Below are 27761 nucleotides of genomic sequence, written 5' to 3'. Positions count from 1 at the left end.
TTTCATTTGGTTTCTGTCACTGCTGCGTATCCAGCTTAGGAGAGGGGGTGAACCGTGATGCCTAACACTTGTCCTATTGTTTGGGGTTTGGCAAAATCTGAGGAATAAGGTTGCTTGCAGTGTAACAGAAAAACAGCCCATCGAGTAGGATGTCTCTGTAACTGGCAGCAACGGAGATTTCAAAAGGCAGTGAAATCATCCGGTAACAAACATTTTATCAGTGGAAAAGAGATTCCCTTCTCAGCCCAACTCGGGATCATCTTTAATATCAACGGGCAAGAGTAGCAGTCCAGGCAATTTCATTCCTAATTTGGTTGCATTTAATTTTCTAATTCAGGTTAATTTCAGTATTGAGAAACAATTCCAATGCTCGTAAGAAACGGAAAGCTTCTCCAAAAGCCTTCCTGAGCTGTATGTTTCAGTGGCAGCCTGTGGCAATGGGCTCCTTAAATTACAAGCAAAGACCCCACAGTTTTTCCAACAATGGTAATTTACAGAGGTGTGTAACTGTGTGTTAATAGTGTCACATATCCCTGCACATTGAAGCTATAACTGGGAAATTTTTGTAAATTTAAGTGTTTTATAAATCAGTCCTACACCACGCTGCTTGCTGAAGAGGATTCAGCTGTGAAAAACTTGCTTAATAGCTGTTCCCATGTATGGCTACGATGTAAAACTGCAACCTGACCGCTGTCTTGATAATGAGAATAAAAAAATATAGTTAGACCAAAAGATAAATCAGCTTCTGTATAATATAACTAGTTTTGACACAGAGTCACAGACTCTTGCACGGATGCAGCAGAAACCCTGAGATTTACATGGGAAGAAGAGGTGCAGCAAATGGAGTTCTGTCCTGCAGGTCTCTGCTCTGAAGGAGACCATCCTCCCAGCTGCCTGTGTCTCAATTCGCATCAAAGTAATTTAACACAAAATGCTTTGCCCTTTAAACCATGTGACAACACACAGATTTTTGTTGCTGATGTTGTAAAAAAATAAACATTTGTCTCACTATGCAGAAGAAAACGCTCCTTACACAGTTACTTAAGCCAACAATTAAGCTCAAAAACCAGAGGCCCACCAACTGCTCAGGCAGTAAGCTCCCCCCAAAAAAGAGCAGCTACACATTGCAGCCAGTTGCTTTGAACGGATGGATGCTTACAAACCAGAGAGCTGCAGCACATTCGACAGAAGAGGTCAGTCACGCCAATCAGACCACAGAGAGATTCCGTTTTATTCTTCCAGGTGCACAGCCTCCTTTGGAGAAAAGTGTTGGTTTGACATTTCTGGGAGGACCCATGAATAGATTCAATCCTCTATGAGCAGCAGAGAAGCAGTGGTTCAGCTTCCCATTACATCTTTGTGCAATGCAAAAGGAAGACAACATACCAGAATACAACATTAATTCCCATCTCCCTCAGATGTAACCCACTCGCTAGTAATTTTTTTCTTCAGGGCCTTTTTTTTTTATTCCTCACAGCACCTTTTCAGCTGTTGTTTTCATCACTCAGGTTTGCCTCACAGCTGCCTTTACAAGCTGCCGATATTGGGAAAGCTCTTCAGTTTCTCAGGAAAGTCATCTTTGTACAGCACAGGGTCAGCGCGGTGCTCCACCACTTTTAGAGGCATGGTCCCAAAGACAGAGGCAAACTTATTGATGCACTCGGATCTGGTGAAAGGGAAAGCAGTGTAATTAAGAACCACAACGACCGGGCCGCCTACCAGCTCCCACAACAACATAACCGGTAGAAACCTTCCCTCTTGCGCTTGGAAGTATTTCAGCTGTGCTGGCTACTAATAAATAGAGAGCCTCACTGCAGAGAGAACTGAAGAGAAGCTGGTGTTCTTTGATTTATCCATTTAATCACAGAGACGAGCAAGGGGATGCTGGCAGCAGCACATGTGCACATGGAGGTCAAAGCTTCCCCTCTCCCTCCCCCTAGAATTCCAGTCATTCTTAAAGCAATGTACATGCTGTAAACCAGAACAGATTAACTGCCAACATGTCTCTTAAAGGGCCACTGTAGGGTCAATTTGACTCATAACAAAGGTTTTGCAAAAACCAAGTTTTTGTGAAAATGGAGCACAAAAAAAAAAAAAAAAAAAAAAATCTGGGTTTTTTCAGGCTTCTTCAGCAGCTCTGTCTTTTCCCACAAAAATAAACATGTCTCAGTGTATAGACAGCACTGATTGTACTGTAACTTAAAAGTGAAGCTGAATTAAAACTATAAAATGAAACCAACTGCTTTATTTTCCTTGTCTAAATAGAGAGCTGTTGAACAGTAAGGTACCACATTAGCACAAAAGAAGATTAGACCATTGATGGCTCTTTCAGTTTTAATAATCTCAGGTGCCAGTAATGCTGTGGAAGGGAACAACCACGTACTTCAAAAAAACAGCAAACAGATGTTTAACCTTACATTTCTCCTTTAACTCTTTCATTGAGAGGCACGGTACCTGTGGAAGCACGGCAGGGAAAACTTGGCTCATCTCACCTCAGCCCCCGCTCAGCTAACAATTAGCTGCGTACTTTATAAAAGCAGCCTTTAAGAACTTCAGGCACCAAGAATCATGACAACGGTCCCCAGCACATAACAGCACAAGAAAACAGGTCACGTTTCTTTTGCCGTTCGGGAAGGAGAACAAAAAAGAAAGGAGTACTTCGACTCGGCTGCAGAGGCTGGCGTGCTGCAGGCGGTCCCAGAGCAGGTCTCTCGCTCTCCAACCACTGCACCCTCTCCCGACCCCTTCGAAGGGTTAGGGGGTCACTATGGCTCCAGGATAATTTTCCTCAACAGACCCGGTCAATCACACCAACTGACTGTGACAGTTTTGTGATGGGGACTGCTCAACACTGCCCCAAAACACTCTTTTGAAGTAGATGGGACAGCAAGACTGGTTTTCAAAATTAATTCCTCAGCCTCCGAGCTATCCCATGGCTCCCTCCTTAACTAGACTAAATGACTGGAAAACACAAAGCCCAAGTTGTTAAAGTGCTACATCTCTACATAGCTGTTTCAAGCTACCATGGCCATATTTCAGGCCACTTTCTGTCCCGAGCAAACTGTCAGAAAACTATTTCATCTTGGGTGATGCTTGAATAAAATATTTATACAGGTAAATGCAGATATTTCACTTTCTGCTCCCTTCCCATCCCCTCATACTTCCTCCTACCTCCAGATTCAAATCTTTGGACTCGGAAACAAATGAAAAGGAATTCAGAGTGTAAGAAGAGACTGTGTGCAGTAGGAAGCAAACTCTAGACCTGGCATAAGGACTATCTGCTCCAGGGTAGCACAGATCTGAAACAGCAAAGGAGTCGTCAGTCAGGACTGAAGCAAGAAGACCCAAGTAGCTGTTTGGTGTCCGCAATAAGAAGGTGAGGGTGAGCTTTGGGCCCTGGGCACAGAAGGGTTACAGTGACATGGAGAGCAGAAACTGAGTGTTCCCTCCCGGAATACTAAGCAGTGTCTGTTGCCTCCAGGAGAAGCCCAACATGAGATACCTTAAAACACATCTAATTTTCAGATAAGGTCAGACTTCCAAATCATCTGTTACTTCTGAGAAACGTCCAAGTTGCATGTATGGGAGAAGCCTCGTGGCAGGGAAAACCGCACGCAGACTTCACGGGTGAGGAGGCAGACGCGCTGGGAGATGCGCGTGTGAGAAGTCTGCACAGCTGCTGGCCCTCGCTGGTTTCTGGCATACAAGAATACTTGCAGTCTACTGGGTCAAACCCTGCCTCTGCCAGTAATGACTGAAAGACATTGTAATGTAACAGCTGCCCAGTGGCCGGTGTGAAATGAATTCGTTATCTCAGCCTGCTGCCGGGTAGGCAGGTGTCCACATCAGATCACCACCGGGACTAAGCAGCACCCTCAGAGCAAAAGCCAAAACTGAATGGATAGCAGAGACAAAACCGACCTCTTTCCTCCAGCGGTTTTACTCGTAAACCAAAGATGAGGTCTTATGAGAAAATATCAAGATGGAATCCTTTTCCAGCCAAACTTATTCTGGTGGCAAGACCATTCAAGCATACCGCTACAGTATTTTTGACCACCGTGAAACCACTTCATTGTTAAAGAAATTAAAAAATGAAAAATGGAAAAATCAGTTATGTTCTAATCACTCTGGCTGAATCAGGAAAGTTAGTCCTCAGGAAACAGCAAATTCAAAAATCAGAAACGGGCTTTTTTAGATGAAAGAAATGTCATACACAAGTCACAAAATGTGTTTGAAGGAAAGTCACCTCTTTCCAAAAATTTCACCTCCTGCACTGAACTAAATCACTTGAATTCCGAAGCCTTTGCCACTTTTGGGCAATCTAAACCAGAAAGGATATCTAGAACATTAAACATTCAAAGCTAGGTAGCCAAGAGAATGTAACGTCACCTTAATGCGGAGGGAAGGTATTTTTCTTGGCTGTGTCAACAGTTTTGCAAATCTGTACTAACAGAGGCACATTTGCTTCCAAGAATTGTTTCTTGTTTTCCTTGTTGTACCAACAACATGCAGTTGTGCTCAACAAGGAATTAAGATTGTGTGAACTCAGAAATTGAAAGCCCTCTTGCCCCTGGTAGACTGGGTGAACTCTGGGTCTGTTAAGGTTTATCTCTCAGTTTCTTTTCCCTTATAAGCCAAATTATTTTTGGCAGAGTAACTCTGCACCTGCAGCCTTTGCCCAACTGTTACCTGGTCACTTTGTCTCTAAAGGGAATGGCTTCCTATTTTGACTCTAACATGTCCTAAACAAGACACTGCTGTTAATGTTGCTGCAGAAGCAGCTCAGACCTTTGTTGTATTTACTATACAGGCAGTTGCCCTCTAGGCTGCATTTTACAGAGTTCTCCATTTTTGAGAGCCAGATGCAAAGATGCTAAAGGCTGAAAACTTGTTGCTACTTAAACAGCACCTGTAAATACAAGGATTATGAGATCCTCCTACAGCTTTTTCTGTGAGCTGATGTAAAGGCTAACCTAGGGCATGAAGGGGATTCTTGGTTCAAAGCTTTCTTTAGTTAATGCATTTTCATGATGGAGCTCGATAACCCTGGGGACTGAAGTCTTTTATTTATGTCAGAGAAATTATACAGCAGGAAGAATAGCGGTGTTGGCTTTCCCGTGATGCGCTGTAAATATCCTTCAGTATTGGTCAAAAAAAATCCCTTAAGAGACAGAATACAACTGTGCCATCTTTCCTTTGTCTCTGATGAAAGCGCCAAAAGGCCTAATGTCCCTCCTGGACAGATCGCCGCAAGTGACTTCTCAAACATTTCACACTTACAGGACAATCATCAGGCAGTTGCTGGGCATCTCTCTGCTATTTCTGAACCAGAAACCTAACACTAGATGTTGTGCGTGCCCATAACAACCCTGATAAACTGTTTGTTTCACAAACAGTAGACTGATCCCTGGATATCCAGGCAAGTAATTAGCTCAGATTACCTGCTTACTGTTTCTGAATGCTAAAAACCAAGAAGTCAGGCAGTTTGGGAAGCTGGTAACGGCTCTTTCCCTGATACCCCAGGTATTGTTCTCAGTACCCAACGCTGTAAAGTTATCTGTACAAAGTTATTCCTCTATAATACGACAAGGAATCCCTGATGCGTGCGCTTTTTCCATTCAGCTTCTCTCCTGACCCTGAAACTACCTAGTGTGTGTATACATACATATAAGCCATAAAAGCCCTGCTCACTGAGAAGTTAGGAAAATTTGCTCTAGGAGTTGCTATCATTTACTATCCACTTAAAACAAATAGCTAGCTTAGAAGGTTGGAAAAAAGAAACCATTTCAGATTTTCAAATAACTCCCTTACATTGAAGGTAGATAATAACAACACAGGGCAAGAAGGCATTAGGTGTAGCATGAAGTTTCAGCATGACATTAATGATCTTCAAAATGAAGCCTGAGTACACCCAACCTGTACATCTCCCCGGATTTTCTCCTGCACTCGGACTCTATCCCAGCACGGACTCCTCTGGCTGGGCAAATAAAAGTATGTAGATTTGCAGTCAACCTAACATTTCCCACAACCCCGTTATCTCCACTGTTGGAAACTACAGAGAAGCAAAATGACAGTTTAAACATGTTCTCAATAAACTGTCAATGATACTTTACTCTGAGGATACAAGAATTGCTACAGACATGGAAATGTGACCTTTACCCTGCATCATAATGCACTTTGGAGCAAAAAAGCACTTTTTCATCTTCTGTTTTTATAGTGTTTACCTTAATGAGAACCTAGTTCATGACCAAAATTCCTATGTGCTGTTGTAATGCTACTAGTATGATCATAGGGAAGCTCAGCTGGCTTCAGGTAGCCCATCCTGCAAGCCAGCACAGAATTGCTAGACACAGGACAACCTCCTGTGCTTCCCCTTCAGCTGACATTTAAGATCCACAAAAAGCTTCCAGCCCCCTACTTAAGAAGTTTTCTGCAGAGTAATTTTTACCATCTTAATGGAGTGTTTTATTCCGATTTGCATACCTCTCTTTTAAATCAAGTCTAATTACACATCCAGTCTAAGTACTTTGTCACTAACCTTGGCGATCATGCTCTTCAATACCTGGCATGCTGCTTGGTTAATAATCAATCAGCAAGCTATCTATGTATGTGCTTGTGTGTGTTGTGCAATGCGTGTTTACACATCAGACACATGTATGCACTCTTCCTGTAAATAAGCCCCTAGCCTACCAAGCAGTTTTGCATTAGTTCACTGTATTATTACAATACATAAACATCACTGACATTGCTGAATGCCAGTAAATGGATACACTTTGAATTTGCTGAGTACTGAGGAGGAGGACAGAAAAAAGCTCACTGTTAAGATGATAACTGGTGCAAGTTGTCTTGCTGCAAATCTGAAATGGACTATTTTAAATGCAGGTCAGATTTTTTTTTATTTTGTCACCTCTTCTGGTAGTCTTCCAGCACAATGGCCACCCCTGCTTACCTACTCCATCAATTCTATGGCTAAAAAGTATTTTTCCCAATGTTTACAGGAGAGATGCAATGGCCCAAGAAGCCTAAGGTGAAATGCCTTTGTCAGTCCTAGATCTCAGGTTAACTCCATCTACTAACTAGTATGTACATTTATTGTCAGATAGCCCTTTGCAAACATGGGTGTTGAATGACTTTGTAAAAGTGAAGAAACTTTCCCTTATTTTACACATTCAGAAGTCAAGGCAGAGGGAAGTTCAGTGCCGTGGTCAAGGTTGGGAAGCCATTTTGCTGTAAAGCAGGGAATGCTACTCTTGTGCTTACCAACTTTCAGTATTTCACTCTAAACATTCACTGTCTTTCCAAATACATACTTCATTTCAAAATTAGTTCTCACAAAAATATAATAATGTGGCCATTGTTAAAAAACGTGACATGCAGTTGTTCAAGCAAATGTTCTTCATTACTGGAAGTAATATGCTTCACAGCCTTTGGAGGAAAGACAATGTACAAACATTAATTGAAATAACATTATTAATTTATATCCTTGTTACTCTCTGGTAAGCTAGCAACTGTCTGGTTTGAGAAAAAAAAAAAAATCTCATACTCATTACCGTTGATGTTCCACAGTAAAACAGAAATGTGGTATTACTCAAAGTACTGCCAACAACCTGAATTTCACGTGTCCTATACGCTTCACAGCAAAGCTGCTAAAAACTGTGCCCTTCTGAAGTCCTTTCTTGTAGTAGTCCAGCTTCCAGTGTCACACCATCCATTGCAGGAATGACTTATGTTGATCAAATCCATGTGACATTCTTTCAAAATTAGCAATTTACAGAAATACAGTCAGTGAGCATTTTTGATTCTAATTTAATGAGACACAGAGTAAGATTCTAGGGATCACAATAAGGCAATTAGAGGAATAAAGGGTGGTCACTCACCTTTCTACCATATGTGTCTGGTCCAGCGATAACCCATCAATTGCTGTGCATTCTGGACATTTGAACTTCTTTCGTGGGGTCACCTGCAGAAAGGCACGCCAGATATCATCAAATATCAACAGAAGGGACATTAATCTCCTTGCACAGAGAGCAGTGCAATACCTCTGAACATGCCTGCAGTGTAAGCTGAGCTGCCTCAAAAAGAAGGGGGGGGGGGGGAGGTAAAAAAAAAAAAAAAAAAGCCACTCCATTCCTCCATTCAGCTCCATCTGGCCTGGCTGACTGCAAAATTCACAGGGGCCCAATAAAAACGGCTTGGAGGGGTTTTTCCTTCTGTAACTGAAAAGAAGCGGCGATGACAAGCTCCTTAATTCCTGTTTAATGACTGTTTTCTCACTGCCAAGGTCCCTGTATAAACACCATTTGTTCTTGCAGCCATAACAGCGATGAAATATAGCTTCCCATACTTCACCGTAACGTTAATCCCACAGACGCTCTTTTGCTCACTCCAGTTAATAGCTGACTGGCAAACCCTGCAAGACTCTCCGAATCGCACAGAGGTGCCAAATTACTCTGCTGTGCCCTCATACAGCTCAAAAACGTTTTCAGCAAAAACACACACTTTATCTTCTGAAGACTTTTCTAGGAAATGCAGCCACCAGTCTCCGTAAATGATGATGGACAGATGGGAAAATGGACCTTGCTAATTGAAGTAACGCCTGGTGGCCTCTAAATCTCATTCCAACTTGACACACTTTGAAATGAATGTACAGAGTGAATGTCCAGACCTGAAAACGTGTCGAAACATGTCAGGAAATTAATTCAGGGATAAAAAGTTCATTTAAAGCTGATCTTGCAATTAACATTCTTGCAATTAACATTCCTATAAATCAGCTGTTGCCAGGCCATGACAGAGCAAGAGCTGTGGACAGTTGGCAACTTCTTTCCTCTAGTGATCTCAAATAGTCAAAATATATGTATGTGGGTGTGTATACACACACACACACACATATATATATATTGAGCTATCATTTAAATTACCTTTTTCATACCTCATCTAGATGGCTAAAAAAACTACCAGAAAAAACTGGTAAAAAGAAATTCTCTGTTCCCAGCTAGGATCAAAGTCTTACTGAAAGGGCTTTCCTACCAGGGGAGGAGAACAAGACACCATACCAGGGCGAAATGAGAGAAAAAGGAAGATTAAGTGAGATATTGAAGCCTACTAAATAAATTTATATGGAATATGCACGTCATGGTTTTAAACTCTGTAAAGCTGAACTGCAGAAAAGTCCCACCTTAATGACTGATTTGCCAGTGACATTTGCCACGAGAAAATTCATAGCAATATCTTCACAATTCATATGAGCATCCACCCAATTCTTGATGTCTCCAGGCATTTTGTAGGTGTAAAGATAGTTGAAATACTGCAGAGAGAGAAGACAATTTCAAATACTGATGCAGTAACTATAAGACTCTATAAAACTATTTCAGTCACTGAACAGCAGGCAGCCAAGGATGGATTATGGGTAAAGTGCGATACTGCCTTCAGCCAAGGACTACTTTAGCAGATAAAAAATAATTTTTGGGTGCTTAATTGTACTACTTACTCCTTTCCTGACCAGCACACAAATTTATTTACAACCAGTTGTCTTTTCTTAAACTGCTAGCTACAAAGCCACATTCACTGCAAAATCTGCTATGCAGTTACAGGTCATGCAAACTGTCAAGAGTTCTTCTGTAAGTTCATGACAGTAGTGGTTTTATTTTACAGGCAGAGACAAATCAGTTGTTTTCACAGCAACTGAAGGAAGCTTAGGGAAAGTCTGCGATCGGTTCTCTGATGTTGTAGAAAACATATTCCTGGCACCACCAAACACTCACAGAACAATGACAGAAACACATACAGTTCTTTAAAAAGGTTCACGTTGTACATTAGTATACCACAAGTTGCATATTACCTTGTGATAAAATGCTGCCCCAGTGAGCACCATTGAGACTTCGTTGGTCCATTCTGATTCGTATTTCCATTTGTTCATCTCATGGTCCCAAAGGTGGAGGCGGCCTGGATATCCAACCAACCTGTCAGGGAACTCACGCCAAACCTGGAAAGAAAAAGACGTGACATACTGCTAACCGGGCCCGCCCAGCAAGCAAACGCAAATACAACACATCTGCTTTGGGAGGGTTTTGTAGAGTTTCAGAGGTGCAAAGACCACTTCAATTCTTCCAAGTCCCAATTCTTGGATTAGGAAGATGTCTGGAAGAGGAACAAAAAAGCCCAAGCTTGCTTTGGAAGGACCCTACAACTCAGGGAAGCCATACCCCAGAGCAAAAGGCCACTAAAGCAATACTAGCTTCATTTTTGTAAAGAAATACAACTGATCATTTGAAAAGATTTTAACACTAACTAAAACCAAGCAGGATTAAAATGGAACTTTTGATGTTAACTTCAGTAGATATGGCTACAATCTAACTACTTTCACAGCTGGCTTTGGATCCAATCAACCTGCTTCCTTTGATAGGAACAGGCTTAAAACAGGCTTATAGTTTAATATTTCTGGTATTCTTTAGTGGGTGCTTGGATGGATCTACTGCTGCATGGAAGGCCTCTCTGCCCTTGACTTGTTCCAGACAGCTGGATACAATCAAGATACCATCCTTGTCACTCCATACATTATTTTGTAGCTGACTACAGGATCAAACATAGTAGACAAGAACAAGGAGAAGGGCATCATTAGTGCAACCCCAGTTCTCCACACTGCTGGCCACATTAAATAATGGACAATTTTTGCATTAGGAAAAAAGGAAGAAAGGATTATAATTACTGAGAAGGGTCTGAATGCTACTTGCTTGCTAAATACAGTTTGTCTTTTTGCTGATCAGTAATGAAGTTACTATTTACCTGCTTTATTTGCAGACAAATTACTCAAAATTTGTCCTTTAATCCAAATAACTGTTAGGTTTGTTGGAAGAATACAAGTCTTGACTCTCCGACACACGGTGTTAGGTCACAGGAGTTTCTCTTTCAGGTTGGTAGTGAATAAACAAACACATGCCCAAATTTCATTGTGTATGCAAGATCAACGACAGCAGCAACAAAATATCTCATAAATCCCCAACAGCCACTTCACTAGTAAACCTTCTTTCTCTGTACGGAAGACAAGGGAACCCTACAGTTGAATTTGCAGTAAAGAAAGTGTTATCTGGAATTCCCCCATCCTGCAAACCTCACCTTGTCAGCAGTTCACCTTGGGCACTTTTTATGGGCCAGTATGTTTCAGTTGGGAGGCCTGGACTATAAGGAATCTATTTTGTCAAAATAGTTACTGGCTTCTATATCTACATTTCTGTGATTCTGCATTACTATATACTTTTTCATCTATACATCTCAACACATTTTATTGCTGTCAGTTAATATAGCTTCGGAATCCCATGATGAGAGCAGTTATTATTTCAAACGTACAGATGAGGAAACCTGCCAAAAATCATACAGGAAACAAGAATGGGAACCAGATCTTCTGATTCCCCGACTAATATTTTATCCAGAAATCAATCTTTCTAGACAGTTCTAGGGCACAAGTACCGGGACAGTATTTAGACAGGACAACGCTCTAACACAGAGGGCTCTTGAAAGCAGAGATGATTTGGAACTCAAGGAAGAGAATTCATAGGATGCCATTACAAGTTGGTGCCATCAGCTAATTAAAAAAATACAGACTTTTGGCAGGCAAGCCAGCAAGGGCTTGAGATACCTATTTCAATATGACATCAAAAACATTAATAAAGAACACACACCCAAAGGTATGGCCACTCCCTCTTCCAAAACTTTATTCCTCATTCTCCAGGACTCAAAAAATTAATGATTTAATTTTCTTATTTTTTAAACCTATTAAAATGCCCATCTACCAGCTGTTGGAAGGCACCGCCACATAAGCTATTGAGGCTCAGCAAAGGATTTGACAGAACACTACAAATCTGCACCACACTGGGCTAAGAATTCTTGTAGGGGGAACGGCATGCATATTAAAGGCAGCTGAAAGGAAGATTAAACTCAGCTACTGCTTCCCAAGGGATTTCAGTGCCTTCACAACACAGAACTGTAGATTCATACCCCTTCTAGTTTTTGCCCTTGGTGTCATCTTCAAGAGTGCAAACAACATAAAATAAAAGCCAACTATAAGGCACGTTACTCATACAGCTGTCTTTGTACCACTGATCAACCCTACCCTGATTCTGGCCTCTGAAAATTGTCAGTGTGATGCATCGAAAAAATAACTTATTGGCTTTAAACAAAGATTCCTTTTAAAAGTAATGCTATCAAAGTCAGTTGGAAAAGCTTGGGTTTTTTCCATAATGTTCATCACTAGCTCATTCAATGGTAATTCTGGAAAGGCTCCAAATAACCGCATCCAGCTCATTGCCCAGATCCATACATGTATTTTATGCCAAAATTAATATATACAGCTAGTGCTTATAAGGAAGCTTTCAGAATAAAAATAGTAGTAATGATACTTATACTACTCTATTTTGTACTACCGTCCATTTTCTTGTTTGATGGTTGCCTATAATTTATTAGTCTGTTAGGAATACATTCCATTTTAGCTAGTGATCTTATTAGCTTTCTCAGACTAGAGCAGGATAGCCTGATTTAATACTGGTAAGGGACACATCTAAGGAAAAACAGATTGCCAAGTGAAGAGGAGGTATGCTTCTTTGCAGACAATACTATTCCAGTGACTCTGCTAGACAACCCTGAAGATAAATACTTTTGGATGAAGCATCTCCCTGATGAGAAGTCAAACAGAAGTTCTGACTTGGTAGTTTCACTGAAAATCTTGTAAGAGACACCAAGAGAAAAGGATAGTAATTTTGCTTCCAGGTCGAGTTCCCCAAGCCTAGCTAAAACACCCTCCAGTCTCACCTCTCCACAGCTCTTTCTGCCTCCCAGGTTCAACTACCCTGTGCCATCAGCACAGCTGCCACAACTCATTCTCCACGTAGCCAGAAGGACGGAGAAGCACTTCATTTTCCAGAATATACTCCCACATTTATGCATTATATTCATTAGACTATATTAAGTCACATGCAACTTCAGGAACTGGTTAATTACAACCAGAAAATTTTTTAATTTAATAAACGGAAAAGGAATCAGCATTTCCAAAGCTACCGTAGCAACGTTGTGAAAATGAAACACTGACTATCCTCTCCGAATGAAAGAAAACCGAACCAAATCAGTATTCCTTCTGTCCTCCCAGAGCCCCATCCACTCTTAATCCTCCTCTGGTCCTCAAAGGGATGGCTTGTGCTATTACTAAAAAACAAAGCAAAATGTAAACACCAAGCCCATTAAAAGATAAGCAATGCTTCACATGCACACAATTTGTAAAATAACTACAATTTGAAGAATAGCTTTGAATGTGGCCAGAAGTTACCCATGGATAAGTCTTTTGGTAAGCAGTTAGATTATTCCTCCTACAAAGGAATGCTGAAAAATATACTTTTAATAGTCAAAATGGGTATGGAGGAATTTTTCTAAAGAAGGCATTCAAACTTTATGATGATTTAAGCCTAGTGAAATATGCAATTCATCAGAGAGTTGATTTTTTTTTTTAAAGAAAGCCAGAGACATGAAGTACTGAAAACCAGCTCTGAGACAGAATAAGATCATCTACTAGCAGAAGGCAAAATGTTTCCAACAGAAAAAAACACAAACCTAACAATGTACCAAACAATGTTTTCTATGAACAAAACCCATGGACTCAGAGCAACAGTCCCAATTTAGATTATTTCTATTATTGCTGTAATAAAAATACTTTGTCTTTGTAAGGACAAAGTGCTGCATAACCACATAATAAGAAATCTTCATGACCTTCATACTTGGAAACTGTTATCCCCACATTTCAGGGTGGTAGAAATGCCAAACCGTCTGCCCGGAGGCCAGGTGAGGCGCGGAGGTGAGGACACTACGTGTGCTTCCAGTCTCATGGTCAAACACCAAACACTTCAGGAGTCAATGGCACCACTTTATTTTTTTAAGGTTATGATAATCTAAATACTTGCTCCTTTTCTTGGGTCTCGCTGATACTCCCCCTGTGAACAACACCGTGGGGAAAAAGTTGTCTAGCCCTAACAGTTTTTTTTTCCAGAACCCCAAGTCACACCTGTGATTTCATCATGTAACTTAACAGAAATATTTTTTTCAAAGTCAGAATGTCATGAGTATTCTTCTGCTACCTTAATACAGAAGCACACAGGGACTATTTTTCTACTTGCTCCAATAGATTTACGCAATGTCATAAATCACTGTAGGATAATAGTTCACTTTTAACAAGTAAAAAATGTCTGACACTTTGAGTGTTACTATAATTTTTTATGGCTGAAAGTGTACAGAGATCAAAGTTTTCTGGGTTTTTTTAGGTTTGCTCTATACATTCAGACAAGTCTGTGACAGAGGGGGTTTTGCCACATGTTTAAATGCAAAGTTTCAAGGATGTCAGGAGGAGAAAAGGAAATTACTAAATGTCACGTTTCCAGCCCTTCTTATGACCAAAGCAGACACAGACATACTTTTAAAAGAAAACTTTCTAGTAACATTATATGCTGCTACTGTTCCCTCTGGATTCCCCTGCAAATGAGTCAAGAGCTTGAGAGATACTTTTCTGGTAACACACATAAACAGATAAATAAATTATCACAGGCTGAGGACAATTTAAACATCTGGGAGCCAGCTCAGGCCTGTCAAGCAAGTCACAGACACTCAGGGACAGGAAAGATCAATCTTCAGCCTCTGATTTCTGGGCCAGAGAGTAGGAACTACATCACCCACCCTATATATGGGGAAAATCATGTATTTGTAAAATAATCTGCTGTGCTTCTGTATTCAAAGACATTCATTTATTTTACAGAGGGGGAAAAAAGTGCCATCTCAAAATATAAGGATTCAAACTACCCACAGCTTTGTCTCAACTATCTGCTCAATAAGGCGTTTTAATTTTCCATCGATGTGGATGTGTAGCAAGCTGAATTTCCAGAATCAAAAAGGAATAGGATTTATATTAAAATGCAAAAAACTGCAAAAGCAATATTTTTTAGTCCGCCAGACTAAACAATCTCGTGTCCAGCTACATTCACACATGGAATATAAGGACTGTTACTCAGATAGTCCCTGCAACCAATGCATATGGTCCACAGAAGGCCAATAAATTAGCCAGCACAGTCCAAGAGTTAGACCTGGGAATGAAGAGCTTTAAGTCCCAACTGCCACCTAATCACACTGGCTACGGGGGAATTCACGTCGACTTTTCTTTGCTTCATTTTTTTTTTCATGAGGATAACCCCTTCTGGCCTCAGTGACCAGACTCAATATATGTGGAATTACAGATATTCTCCACTGAGGATAGTTAAATGAATGCTTCAGGCACACAAGCCCCACAGTTCTACTTCTCACAACTTCTGCCTGACACAGCTGAAACTCAGCTGCAGTTTGAATTTCTGCTTCAAAGCCCTCCAAGCCTTCTTTGCCAGTAGCAGACACTCATTTGGAACTACTTACACTGTCACTTAGGTTTTTATAAAACTTATTTTTATTTACTTTGAGACAGTTTGATGAAAATGAACATCAAACTGCAGATGGAGCCAGGATTTACACAGCATGCACGCTGAGGATTTGCTACCCTTCATCCCATCAGTTCACCCACAAAACTAGCAGTTACAAGCACCAACACAGACAAAAGTAAGTCAACTTGCAGCGCTGGCAATGCTTGATTGCTCTGCTGTTGCAGAGCAGTGCTTAAAACGCTCAGTGTAGACAACAGAGTACAGAGAAGGCCTATGTGGCCAAAAAAAGCCCCGCTCCTTCAGTTGTCTTCTCTTCACTCCATCTTTCACACTTCACATACTAACCCGTTACTCTTAACCTGGCGAAGGAAGTATTTCCTTTCTGGAGACACACATGATAGATTAAACCTTTGTCTCCACTACTTAACATCTTTGTTATTACATCAGCATACCTACATTACCACAAGCCATTTCTTGAGTCCAAAAGCTCGTTACTTGCTAACAGTCTCTTTCACTTGAGAGGGAAAAAGAGCCCTATTTTATCACATATGCATTCACGTTAAAGAAAGACTTCTAACATCTCTTAAAAAAATACCTTCCTGTGTTAACAACTACACTTAGGATTGTTAAAAATGAGACAACTATAACATTTAGCTTGCTTTCTACCCTTTAGAAACATGGTTTTAATTGTTTCATTCAACTTACATAACAATTTAATGTTCTAGCTCTCACGTAGGAAGTTCAGTGTTGTTTTGCTTTTGATATCACATTTTCTAGTATTTCCAATTTATTTGCAAATATAGCATGTTTGTCTAAAATACACACATACATGTCAGATTATGGACTGTATCAGATACTCAAGTGCAAATGGAAGACAAAAATTAACTCATTCAAATCAGTGTTTTGGAAGGAAGACAACGGTGTTGCTTTAAGTAAGTGCACTTTTTAACAAATCAAATGCTTATGAAGACTGTCACCTCTTTGTACTGGCATGGGTAATGGATTTGGACAAACTGTCTTTTTGTTGATACCCTCATTACAACAGCAGCTGTTGAAGCTTTCCCATTTCGGGCATATGATACAGGCATCCCCTCCCTGACATTCTTCAGTTCCACTTTTCATTGCACTCCACCGTACTTCAGCTTGTCCTCAAGAGGCCTCCTCTGTTCCCAACACTTAATCTCTGAAACTTGTCTTGTCCATCAAGACACATTAACTTGAATAGCGCTTCTGATTTGTCTGAAAACTGCGTGAAACTGTTCAAAAGAACGCAATTCAGTCTCCAGACTGCTTCCATTATACCAACTACACAACATTTTCTGAAGTCTCTTGGCATTACTGTGCCAGTTACAGAAAATTATATTTCAGTCAGCATTGAACTGTTACGGTAAAGAGAGATGCAACAATGTGAATCAGCAGATTGTGCAGCAATTCCTCCACTTTATATCCATATGCAATGTTGAAGTGGACAGCATAGAGACGGGAAAAAAACAATCCTCTTACCTCGTAGCCAAACTGGAGTTCATCTGAGGTTAGCATAATGATATCATCATCAATAGCCAACACCGCTTCTGTTTCAATCTCATCATAGGGGAAGAAGCGGTTACTAAGTTTGTTTTCTGTAGTCCTAACAACCTTCAGGGGAACACGAATCTTTGGCCAGAGGGAATCTAGAGAGAAAAAGAAACAGAATTCAAGATTATACTTTTCTTCTGAACAAGTCTGCGCATCTGTTTTAGCTTCTCTTTTCTCTTTTATTTCTTCACATCTTAAACAAAAGCTTCTTAATGGCCCATTTACACCCGACCTTCAGTTAGGCAAACCTGCAAGCATATGAAGGCAAGAGACAGAACTTCAGCTACATCTCCCTCCTTCACTCCCTACAGGGAGCTCCACAGACACCTGTATGGAGGATAGCTTGCCCAAAACAGCAGTCTCTGATAATAGCGTAACAAGAATCACTGGTACTACGTATTGGTTTAGGACATACGGGGGAAAAAAAAAAAGATACTCCACTCAACTGCAATGATTTAAAAGAATTTGAAGCTGCAGTATATAACTGACTGCAAGTCGAGGGTCATAAAGAATTTGAAAAAGAATGTTAGCTCTATCAAGTGCTGAGAAAAATAAAATGTATTATATCAATTAAAAATCTAGATACACCTAACATATCAATCACTATTGACAGTTAAGGAGTGGATTCTGTGTATGAGTAATTTCTTTCATCTTCAAAATCCTAATTCACAGTGATAATTTAAGCTAGATAAATGCAAAAGGATTCTATTTGTGCCCTACAGCAACCTTTCAAGTAGAACAGAGCACTGGAGTACATAATCATGAAAATTGACAAACCCAATGATACTTTAACTAGCAACAAATAAAACCTGTAGGTACAAAACTGGATCCAATTCACTTTACAATGGGATTAGATTTCCATTTCTTGCTATATGTTTAAAATGTAGCACCTTAAGGGTCACATTAACAGTTTTTGCAGGCTTTTGTGTATACTCAAAAATTTTAAAAATCTTAATCTATTCCTACAAAAGCATAGAGCACCAGGCTGAAAGAAATACAACTAAAGAGCAAATATTAGACAGTAATTCTGAAGGCACATATTTAACTATATACATTTTCTAGCACAAAGCTTAACAGTAGCCATTATTATAGTATGATGCATCCCAAAAGCACCCATTTATCAAAAAGTAGTTAAATTAATAGTTAAAAAAGTCCAAAAGTGATTTGTTGGTTTATTCCAGCTTTCACATAAACATATATTTTAATGAGAATTTGAAGAAAAAGAGAGCATCGTAAGGTGAGTCTAAGTAACTTGTGAACAGTAGATAGATGAGCACTTGAGTTTCTCACACTGGTGAAATGAGGGGGATGACAATGGTATATGATACGAAAAATAAGCAAAAATACATTAAATCAACTACAAAGTGACCCCTTAGAGAATCTGTAAGTTATTCTCTGTGTCAAATGAAAACGTGTATAAGGATACACGTTGAGGGTGTATCTCAGCACTGGTGAGGCCACACGTGGAGTGCTGTGTCCAGTGCTGGGCTCCTCAGTGCAGAGAGATGGACAGGCTGGAGAGAGTCCAGCAAAGAGCCACGAAGATGAGGAAGGAGCTGGAGCATCTCTCCTATGAGGAAAGGCTGAGAGAGCTGGGACTGTTTAGCCTAGAGAAGAGAAAGCTCAGGGAAGGTCTCATCAATAGGTACAAATACCTGAAGGGAAGGTGTAAAGAAGATGGAGCCAGGCTCTTTTCAGTGGTGGCCAGTGCCAGGACCAGAGGCCATGGGCACAAAGTGAAACACAAGAGGTTCCCTCTGAACATCAGGAAGCACTTTTTCACTGTGAGGGTGACCGAGCACTGGCACAGGCTGCCCAGGGAGGTGGTGGAGTCTCCATCCTTGGAAATATTCAAAAGCTGTCTGGAGATGGTCCTGTGCAATCTGCTTGAGATGACCCTGCTTGAGCAGGGCGTTGGACAGGATGATCTCCAGAGGTCCCTTCCAAGCACAGCCATTCTGTGATGCTGTGGTAAGTGGAGTCTGTAAGAAATGACACTGGGCCTGAAGCCACTGAAATTTTCATCAGTGATCTGAAATGTATATAAATTGCCAGTGCAACCTGCAAGTGACACAAAAAATAGTGAGGACAGTAAGGTCATACTTTGACTAAGCAGATTTTGGACTGCTTAGTAAACTAGGTGCATTTGAACAAAAAACAGACTGACACAACTCAACACACAGTTAAACACTAGGACCAAGGCAAGGTAAGAAATGGCAGAAGAATGGAGGGCATTTTGCCTGTATGCAGACACAGTCAGATAGATGCTAAAACACTGGTTCTGGAGTTTGTATTTTTCCAAGCATGTTAAAACACTGGAAATGGTACAGGAAAGAACCACATAAGTTATTTGAGGGCAGGAGAAAATGCCTTACGGTGGAACTTGGAGATTAATCTGTTTAGCTTACTAAAAGGAGGAACAAAAAGTGGATTTAATTAACATCTACAAGTATCTCCAAAGGAAGAAAAATTCCACATATCTTCAACCAACTGGAGAAAGACATAACAAAAAACAATGACTGGAATCTGAAGCCAGGCAAATTCAAAGTATAAATAAGGCAGACATTTTTAATAGTAACAGTGGCTAATTCCTGGAAGAAATTAATAAGGACAGCAGCTGATCCTGTACATCTTGCCTTCCAGCTAGATTGGGCATTGTTACAGAAGATGCACTCAAGTTAGAAATCACTGGATCGAAAGGAAGGGTAATGTGGTGACTCGTGATTTACAGGTCAACTCAGATGATCTTACCACCCCTTCTGCCTCAAACTCGATGAACAGTGAGACTATCATCAGGATGAGAATAGGAAGCTTGAATGTAAACTGCTAGGACATGGGGAACAAATACAGAAATTCAGAAGAATAACACGAGGAAATAAGATCCTTGCTTGTGTGTTTTGAGAATGAAGAGGAAGGTAAAATGAGTGTCAGTGAAGAAAGTCACTTGCAAGGGCCAAGACAACAGAAATCCTGAGAAAATGGTTTTAGTTTATAAACAACAATATATAATCAAATTCTGGAAGTGTTCTCAGAAGAAGGATCTGAAGAATGTTGGATGACAGACAACACCAAAAATAAATGGGTTACAACATGACACAATTATGCACGCACACTTCCAATTCCATAATAAACCAGAATCAGGTCTGCTTCCAAGACAGCATTGCCCTCTTTCCACTGTCAGGCTGTTGCACTAAGATAGTTACTACCAGAAAAGAAGAAGAGCTGCTCCATTCAATCATGTATAAGTCAAGCTTGCTCCCCGGAAAGAGTGCCTGTGTCCTCATTGCCACTGGGCCTCTCAGTTTTAACAGCTCACACAACACTCCAAGAAAACAGAGTTGCATGCTGCTTAGACACACCAGAGTCCAAACACTACTTCACTGGGAAAACAGTATTTCCAAACCACAGTAAAAGTCTTCAAAAAGCCAGTTTTTCTTGGAGCTGTATTTTAGAAAGAAGGATTGGCATGCATGGGTGGCCAAAAGAAAGGAGAAGAAATACAGAGTGATATTTACTGGCAAAACTTGTATTCAGTTTCCTACCCCGAGGTTTTTCCTGTGAGATTGAAAAAGTGACTGTAAAATCTACCTTTATCTGGGTGGTCTTGTAGACCATGGCCTGTATTTGACACGTGTGCAGGTTCTTGTCCAGTTTTACTCACCTCTTCTCCTTCTATCAGAAGGCAAGAGGTATCAGCCCAAACACTGATGCACGCTTGAATGGCCTGCAATATTGATTAGCAGCCAGTTGGAAGGATTCCACCACGTTACTGATGGGCTTCAGTGGAAGTCACAGTCAGCCAGCAGCTGTGGAGGTACAGCAAGTGCCTTGGGGCCACAACAAAAATCTCCAGGAGCCACGGATTCCAGCTACAGTGCAACAAGCTCATTTTATTCTCAGCATTGTAAGGTCTTTGAAATCCCCTGCTTAAACCATAATCTGAAACAATGATTCCAGTAGGCCACAAGTGAAATTCCAAAAATTTTCATCTTACTAGTCATCCCAACCTCAGGAGGCAGTAACACTGAACGGCTGGAACTCTTTACTGCAAATTAGTATTCCCAATTCAACTCACTGTTTTTTTACTGGTTTACCATACTACATGCATATCCATATTTATAAGACAGCCTCAGGTACCTCAGAAAGACACAAAGACACATATCATGGCCTCAAAGCTTCTAGACTGTTTAATGTTTGCAAGCTACTTAAAAGACCATAGGCTAATTGTCTATCATTCTCCAATTACAATCCCAGTATGGGTATCAAATAATTTTAAGCAGACTGTTAGATCCCCAAAACATGCTACTGTCACAAGTGTTTCAGTAGTAATCAGAATTGGCATAAGTATGGGCCCATTTGTAAATTTGTATTTATAAGTATCAACAAAGTTTACATTTTATACATGTTAAGCACTCTTTTATTCGTGCTTTTCTTCCTTTCACATCTGCTACACATACCAAAAAAAAGACAACCAAATTTCAGCAACGATCTTATTTCAGTGCAGGAATACACTGAAACAAAAATTGAAACTGAGAAGTCACTAAGATTGAAAAATAATAATTCATGTCACTTTAAACTCCTAGCTCTTCAGAAAATCAACTATTTGATTGTTTAGTAACAGACATGCCACTCATAAAATATGGTAACAGAAGAAAAAGTAATGAAAAATATATGAAAAATGAAGGTGTAATCTAGTTATAATCAGCATGCATCTCAGATGTCAGCAAATCCTGTTAAATCCACATGATTTACTAAGGTCTCGGAAAGTGTCTCAAAATGACCAATTCTCAAAATGAGGTATGTGACTGTAAAATATCTGTGCTTTGAGAAACAGACTACAAAGTTCCTGAAGTTGGACTTAAATTAATGAACAGAAAAATACCAACATTTTGGAGAAACTCTGAATAAGACATTAGGGTACCACTTACTCCACAGCACACAAAATAAAGTGTAAGACTACTTGCTGCCTTGAGGCTGATCTGATACTGAAGGTTGCTGTACCGTCAGAGGTGGAAGCGCATGGGAGATGTCATGACATGACGACACCTGGGTAACCACTTTGGCAACTTGGGCAAAAATGACAATCACAAAGGGCTGCCGTCTCCACTCAGAGATCCAAGTATTTCCAAGTGTTCAAAATTAGCCCTGCTGCAGGAACTCCAAAAGAAATATACAGTCAATAAAAAAAAGACAACAGCTACTTCAGAAGTCAAAGTTTCAGAATCTATCAGGAAGGTTAAAACCAGCTATATATTTATTTTTAAAAGACCACAGAAGAAGAGTATTTGTACTTTTCTTTTTTACGCACAGGAGGAAATGTGTCTTAAAGAGAAGCCAGAGACAGGGTCTGCCACTTCTTTAATACTACGCTCTGAATTTTCAGATACTGCTTGGAAAGTTATAAGAAACTGCAAAGCTAAGAAAACATATATATGGGAAATTCTCAGTTTAGCAGACTTTGTTATAACCAAGGTAAAAGCCCATGCTTTACTCTTACAGTAATAGGGCACTGCATCATTTAAGAGTATGACAAATATAAAAGAAGCCCAAGACAAGGAGGCAGATGAAGTCTTACCAGACAGCATGAGAATTTTTAAGCATACAAAAGTAAAAACGAATGTTTGGAGTGGGAATTATTCTTATTTCTTTTAGAACCAGTGAAGACTTTCTGTGATGCAGCAGGAGACAGAGGTAAAACATGAAAATAAAGCTCTCTGGACTGTATAAAAATCTACATATATGCAGAGTCTGAGGGGAATGACAGGCACCTCCTATTGCACATCATACTGAAATAATTATGAGAGAAGAGTGTTTGAATAACACTTACACTTGCTCTTTGGCAACAAGACTCAGGGCATTCTTGGCACTCTGTGGTATTTAGGACTACTGATGCACTGATTGCAGAAGCTGCCCACAGAAAACAGCACGTGGTCTTCTAAACACAAAATCAGCAGTTTCCCAACTTTGCCAAATGCAGCTTCTGATCCCTTACGCCCACATACCCGGCTGTATTTCTGGCCAGCCCGCAATCCCACCATTAAGTCCTGCAAGTCCACATCTCACAGCAAATCTTTCGAGCATGATTTCAAGATGATTTCCACAAACTGCAGGATCAAAAAAGTGCCATAATCACCTCTCCATTTAAACCACTCTTATACGGAAGAGCAGCAACACCCCCCCACCTGCCCATCCTGTAAATATGCATTTCTCAGCTACAACTCCCAGTGAATTACATGAAAGACATAAGGAAGAGAAGGAAGGACAATCATGAGAGAGAGGCAACTTCATTTTAACCTAAATGAATACCCTCTCACACCAAAACACCCTTTCAATTTCCACGCCTCCCTAGGCTTGCTGTCAGATGTTTGTAACAAAAATGTCAGTAACATAAGCTTGCAAAAAAATGAATTCTTATTCTGAAATCCAGCCCTGTTTCTCAGCTCTAACTGAACTGTTACATCATACATAAGAGGGATCGTTAAAAATGACAGAGAGTAATATTTCTATCTTTTTTCAAAGAGAAATGGCACTGTTACAATGTTAAATAGCACCATTCTCTGTATCCTTGCTTCTAAGAAACTGGGAAGTTAACAGCACCCGAAGGGGTCCTTTAGCAGCAGATGCATTGCTATCTATCTAGTCGGCGGACAGAAGTGTGTTTAAATAGGAAATTACTTGCTCTAATTATTAATCATCCTTTTCCAGTTTCAACATTCAACCCAGGGAAAGTGAGAATCAAAACAGCTGCTGTACAGAGCTAATCAACATTCGTGGGACACCCATTCTAAGTAGTATCAAGTTCAAAAGCAGCAGGTGATACTTGAATGCGGACGGTCTGTTGCATTTGCAATTGGAAGCAGCAGGTAAGGATAATGAGGAGCAGCCAGAAATAGTGTATACTCTTGATGGAAAGAACTGATTGCTTGCTAATATTACGAGCAATGTGAGAAATTAAAATTTAAAAAAGATCCACTCATTGGCTAAAATAATGCATTTTGATGACTTATACAAAAGATGCTCATACAAACATGCTTTTCCCATTTTACTTCCCCTGTAACACCAGCTAGAACTATCTCATGACTGCTGATAGCCTGGCACCAAAGCATTAATTTGTACTAAGCTCTGACTCCTGTGAAGCCCACTTAGAACTATAAAAAGGAAAAACCTTTCCAGAAATTGTGCAAGGTAGACTGGGATCAATAAAAAAACTGGCAGAAAACATCTCTAAACACGCTCCTCTCTATGCACCTGCAGTTGCACAGAATCCTATACACCATGCTCAACTCTCAGACCTGATCATTTATAAAATCTTTCATTTGATGCTCATTCTAATTGGTCTGTAGTAGTCTGTGTGAATTCAACTAATTGAACATGGATGATGGAAGCCTAACAAGTACTTTTTCAGTCTCAAAGACTGAAAGGCAGAACTTAGTTGGAATCTGAAGTTTCAAAAAACTGCCAGAAACAACATCATCAAGCATATTACATGAATTTATTACCAGAATTTCTTCAATAACGGCTGACTGACGAAGTCTGTCCAGGAACTTCAACTGCTTCAACTTCGAACTACCTGTTCAAAACAGGTGCTTTCTACTTACATTACAATGTCTATATTGGTCAACAGCAATGCACAGAATTCCTCTTATATATAACTGAATATTGCTTTCTAGGGCATTATTTAGAGCCCTGTTCTGTTAAGCTAAATTTCTAGACTTCCTTGGGAAATAATATTGTGAAAAGTTCGTAAGATGGATTCATGGAAGACTAAAATCATCATGAATTAGTTCTCTAGCTAATCAAGGAAAATGGCATTAAGTCAATCCTCAAGAAGCCAAATTAATTTAAAACCTAAAGAGAAGTTCAAACAAACATTCCTACCAGTGCTCACTATTACAGGTACAGTATGCAAAAAAACCTAACACTGAAGATTTTTTTAAATTATTTTTTTAAAGTTAACACTTTCTTAAGATACAGTGATCCACAGGATATTCAAGTTCCTTATCCCCAGTGTTTTATATCAATGTTGTCCATTAATAACATCAAATTGAAATACAAAGATGATTATTGCAGTAGTACTCGTAAGCCTTATGGTCTGTATCTTCTTCCAAATTTATCAGCAACTTAGCTTCAGGAGCCACTACCAATACAACTACACAGAAAGTACACATTCTTTAAAATACACTTTTAATTTTTCTAAAACCGAGCCTAAAAAGGAAACAAGGTATCACACACAATTTGTAGCTTGTTGCCTACTTACTAGCAGAAATGCATTTATATATTCTTATACCATTTATGTGGTAGACAAAATGGTTTCTTCGATTGTCTGAAACAAATGTGATGAAATGTCAGTGGAAATTTCTATCACGGACTATTTTCTTGAATTTCAGAACTAGCAATTTAGACAAATACAGATGAAAGAGCAAAAGTATTTGGCTGATGGAGAAAATGAAGAACATCCTGTCTACCCAAATATTCCCAGCAGCAGGCATTTGGACCACTAAGTTTATTTTAATGGATGCAGAGTAAATGAGGAAAAAAAAAATCATTTTTTAAATGTAATATTTCAAAGCTTTTGATCTTTTTATTAATATTACACATGCAGTCATGGGCCTGCTGATATTACTTCTGGGTTGACAGGCTTCATTACTCATATTCTGGGTTCAATATAAAAAGATTAGACCCTTGGTTTCCAGTCTTACCCAAAGCACAGTGCTCCTACTTTAGTGCACAGATTCAGCAATGACCTCAAAATACAGAGTAAAGCTTCCATCCCTTTACCCTTTCCTATGTCTGTGATACCACTCACATAGAAAGTATGGGAAAGCAGTGTGTTCAACTACACAAAATAAAGGCCAAAGCACAGGACCTTCTTGAATCAATTCCTTGCCCTGAATTACTGAGTGGTGGTGAAGACTCCACTTCTGCGTACCCCAGTTTCTAAAGCTGTAAAATGGGAATAACCAGTTAATCTACTGCTCATATAGCCAGGATATACACATATTTGTAAATGTTTTGAAGGTACTCAGATTAAATTAAACCTATAAAAGCAGTTTCCTTCATTATTTATAGTTTAATATATTGATATTTTACTTGGATTTCAAAGTAGACATTAACTTTCTAATTACAAATCTTGGCATTATCTAGTAATAATGCCATGAATAATGCTACTTACATAGCCATTTTAAGCTACAGGTCTCAAAGCATTTTATCTAAAACAATCTTGCATTCATTTTATGAACATGGAAACTAAGGAACGGTAAGAAACAAGTTGCTTCCATTCAGCAGGCAGAAGTTGTGTCTGGTCAGTGTTCCAGTTACAAGAACTATCTGCCCCCCAAAAATCAACTGAAACGTTTTTAGTGCTCATTAATTTTTGGTTATTTCTCAAGAACCTTGTGAGACACCCTGTGTGTCCTTCCCCATGTTCAGGTACTAGTATGGCAAACAAGTAGGAACTCACAGCAGACAGTTCAGGGATGAAAGATCAGTCATTTAAGCTTGTACTAGTCACCTTGTGTTTCCTTCATACTCACTGGAGGAAAAAAGTGTACTTCTGGAGGGATGATTTAGTTTACCCTAACATAAATACCTAATGCAGGCTAGATGGAGGTGCATGTTTCTTTCCGCTGATTCTAAAGGAAATGCAGAGTGACGAGCTCAGCCTTACATGAGTAGCTCTGAAACATTCTAAGTTATGAAAGTGCCCCTTGTAAACTCATAGGACAAAGGGAAAAACAGTCTTTAAATTGCTACAGATTTCTAGCCCATATACATTTTCTCTAACTTTATACTTCTGTATGTTATTTGGGTGAAAACCTTCCAGTCAAGCGTTCAATTAATTCATTGCCCTCTTAGCTGCTTGCTTTATTTATTATCAGCTGATGTGACAAAAAATTTGTCCGTGGCATCAGAGCTGCATCTGCCCTGGCAGGCCTAGATTTGCACGGAGTTTGTTTCCATACACCTTGCACACTCCCCACACTTGTTGCTACTCCACAGTAGCCGAGACCAGCTACTCAGGGATGCTCAGCAGTACAGATGGCAGAGTGACCACAGTTCAGCCCCATCATTCATCCGACAAATAATCACCAGGAGTTCATTTTCAGGGCATGCTGACAAATATATCTTTTCACTCAAACTTTACTAAATGCTGAGGACAAGCAAAAAAGGAGTTTTATCTTAGGGAATGTCACATTTGTTGAGAAGTACAGCATCTTAAATTCTGTACAATATTTAGAATGGAATATTTAATTTTTATTTTGTTTTCCTCTTAAGTCCTGAGTTTGCCAAGTTTCATTACATAAAGGTATTATTACAAGTACATAAGCATTCATTAAAAAACAAAACAAAAAACAAGGTTAATTTTAGAAATTGCATGTACTTCAAAACTTTCCATTCCTAGGGACAGATTCCCTCTATTTCCAATACATATTGCTTTGATAACAATAACACTTTCAATTATAACATTTTTCTGGTGTTGACGGAGGAAAAAAAGGAGCAGCCACGTCATATTTGTGTGGCACTATTCCAGCTACATCTCAGGAGACCTGAATCCAATTCTCAATTTACCACATGATCACTAAGGAAGACAGCTCGCATGTCCTTCACCCAGCCCTCCCACTTGCACATGCAAAACAAAACAAACACACAAAGGGTTGCAACGACAAAAGTCAAGATTTGCTTCTGTACCAAAACATGTGCCTCACACAGAAAGGATGAGGAAATACAGCACTTGATGCTCTAGGAGGT

At 39.8% G+C, this 27761-nt stretch overlaps 1 protein-coding gene across 2 annotated transcripts in view; it reads right to left on the bottom strand.

Annotated features, from left to right (window-relative positions):
- Positions 1 to 1207: 1207 nt before the first annotated feature.
- EXT2 (exostosin glycosyltransferase 2) overlaps positions 1208 to 27761 on the bottom strand; it is a 76573-nt gene continuing 50019 nt past the window's right edge. For both annotated transcript variants that reach the window (XM_042790929.1, XM_042790928.1), the window contains exons 10-14: positions 16941 to 17107; positions 9839 to 9982; positions 9176 to 9304; positions 7878 to 7960; positions 1208 to 1666 (exon numbers count right to left, since the gene is read on the bottom strand). In XM_042790929.1, the coding sequence (XP_042646863.1) occupies positions 1528 to 1666; positions 7878 to 7960; positions 9176 to 9304; positions 9839 to 9982; positions 16941 to 17107 (662 nt within the window). In that variant the 3' untranslated portion in view covers positions 1208 to 1527. The remainder of the gene's footprint in view (positions 1667 to 7877; positions 7961 to 9175; positions 9305 to 9838; positions 9983 to 16940; positions 17108 to 27761) is intronic.

Source organism: Tyto alba, unplaced genomic scaffold (genome assembly GCF_018691265.1).
Source record: "Tyto alba isolate M040663 unplaced genomic scaffold, T.alba_DEE_v4.0 Super-Scaffold_18, whole genome shotgun sequence".
Classification (NCBI taxonomy): Eukaryota; Metazoa; Chordata; class Aves; order Strigiformes; family Tytonidae; genus Tyto; species Tyto alba.
The sequence above is the reverse complement of the archived record's forward strand: the minus strand, read 5'-3'. Positions and strand labels throughout refer to the sequence as shown.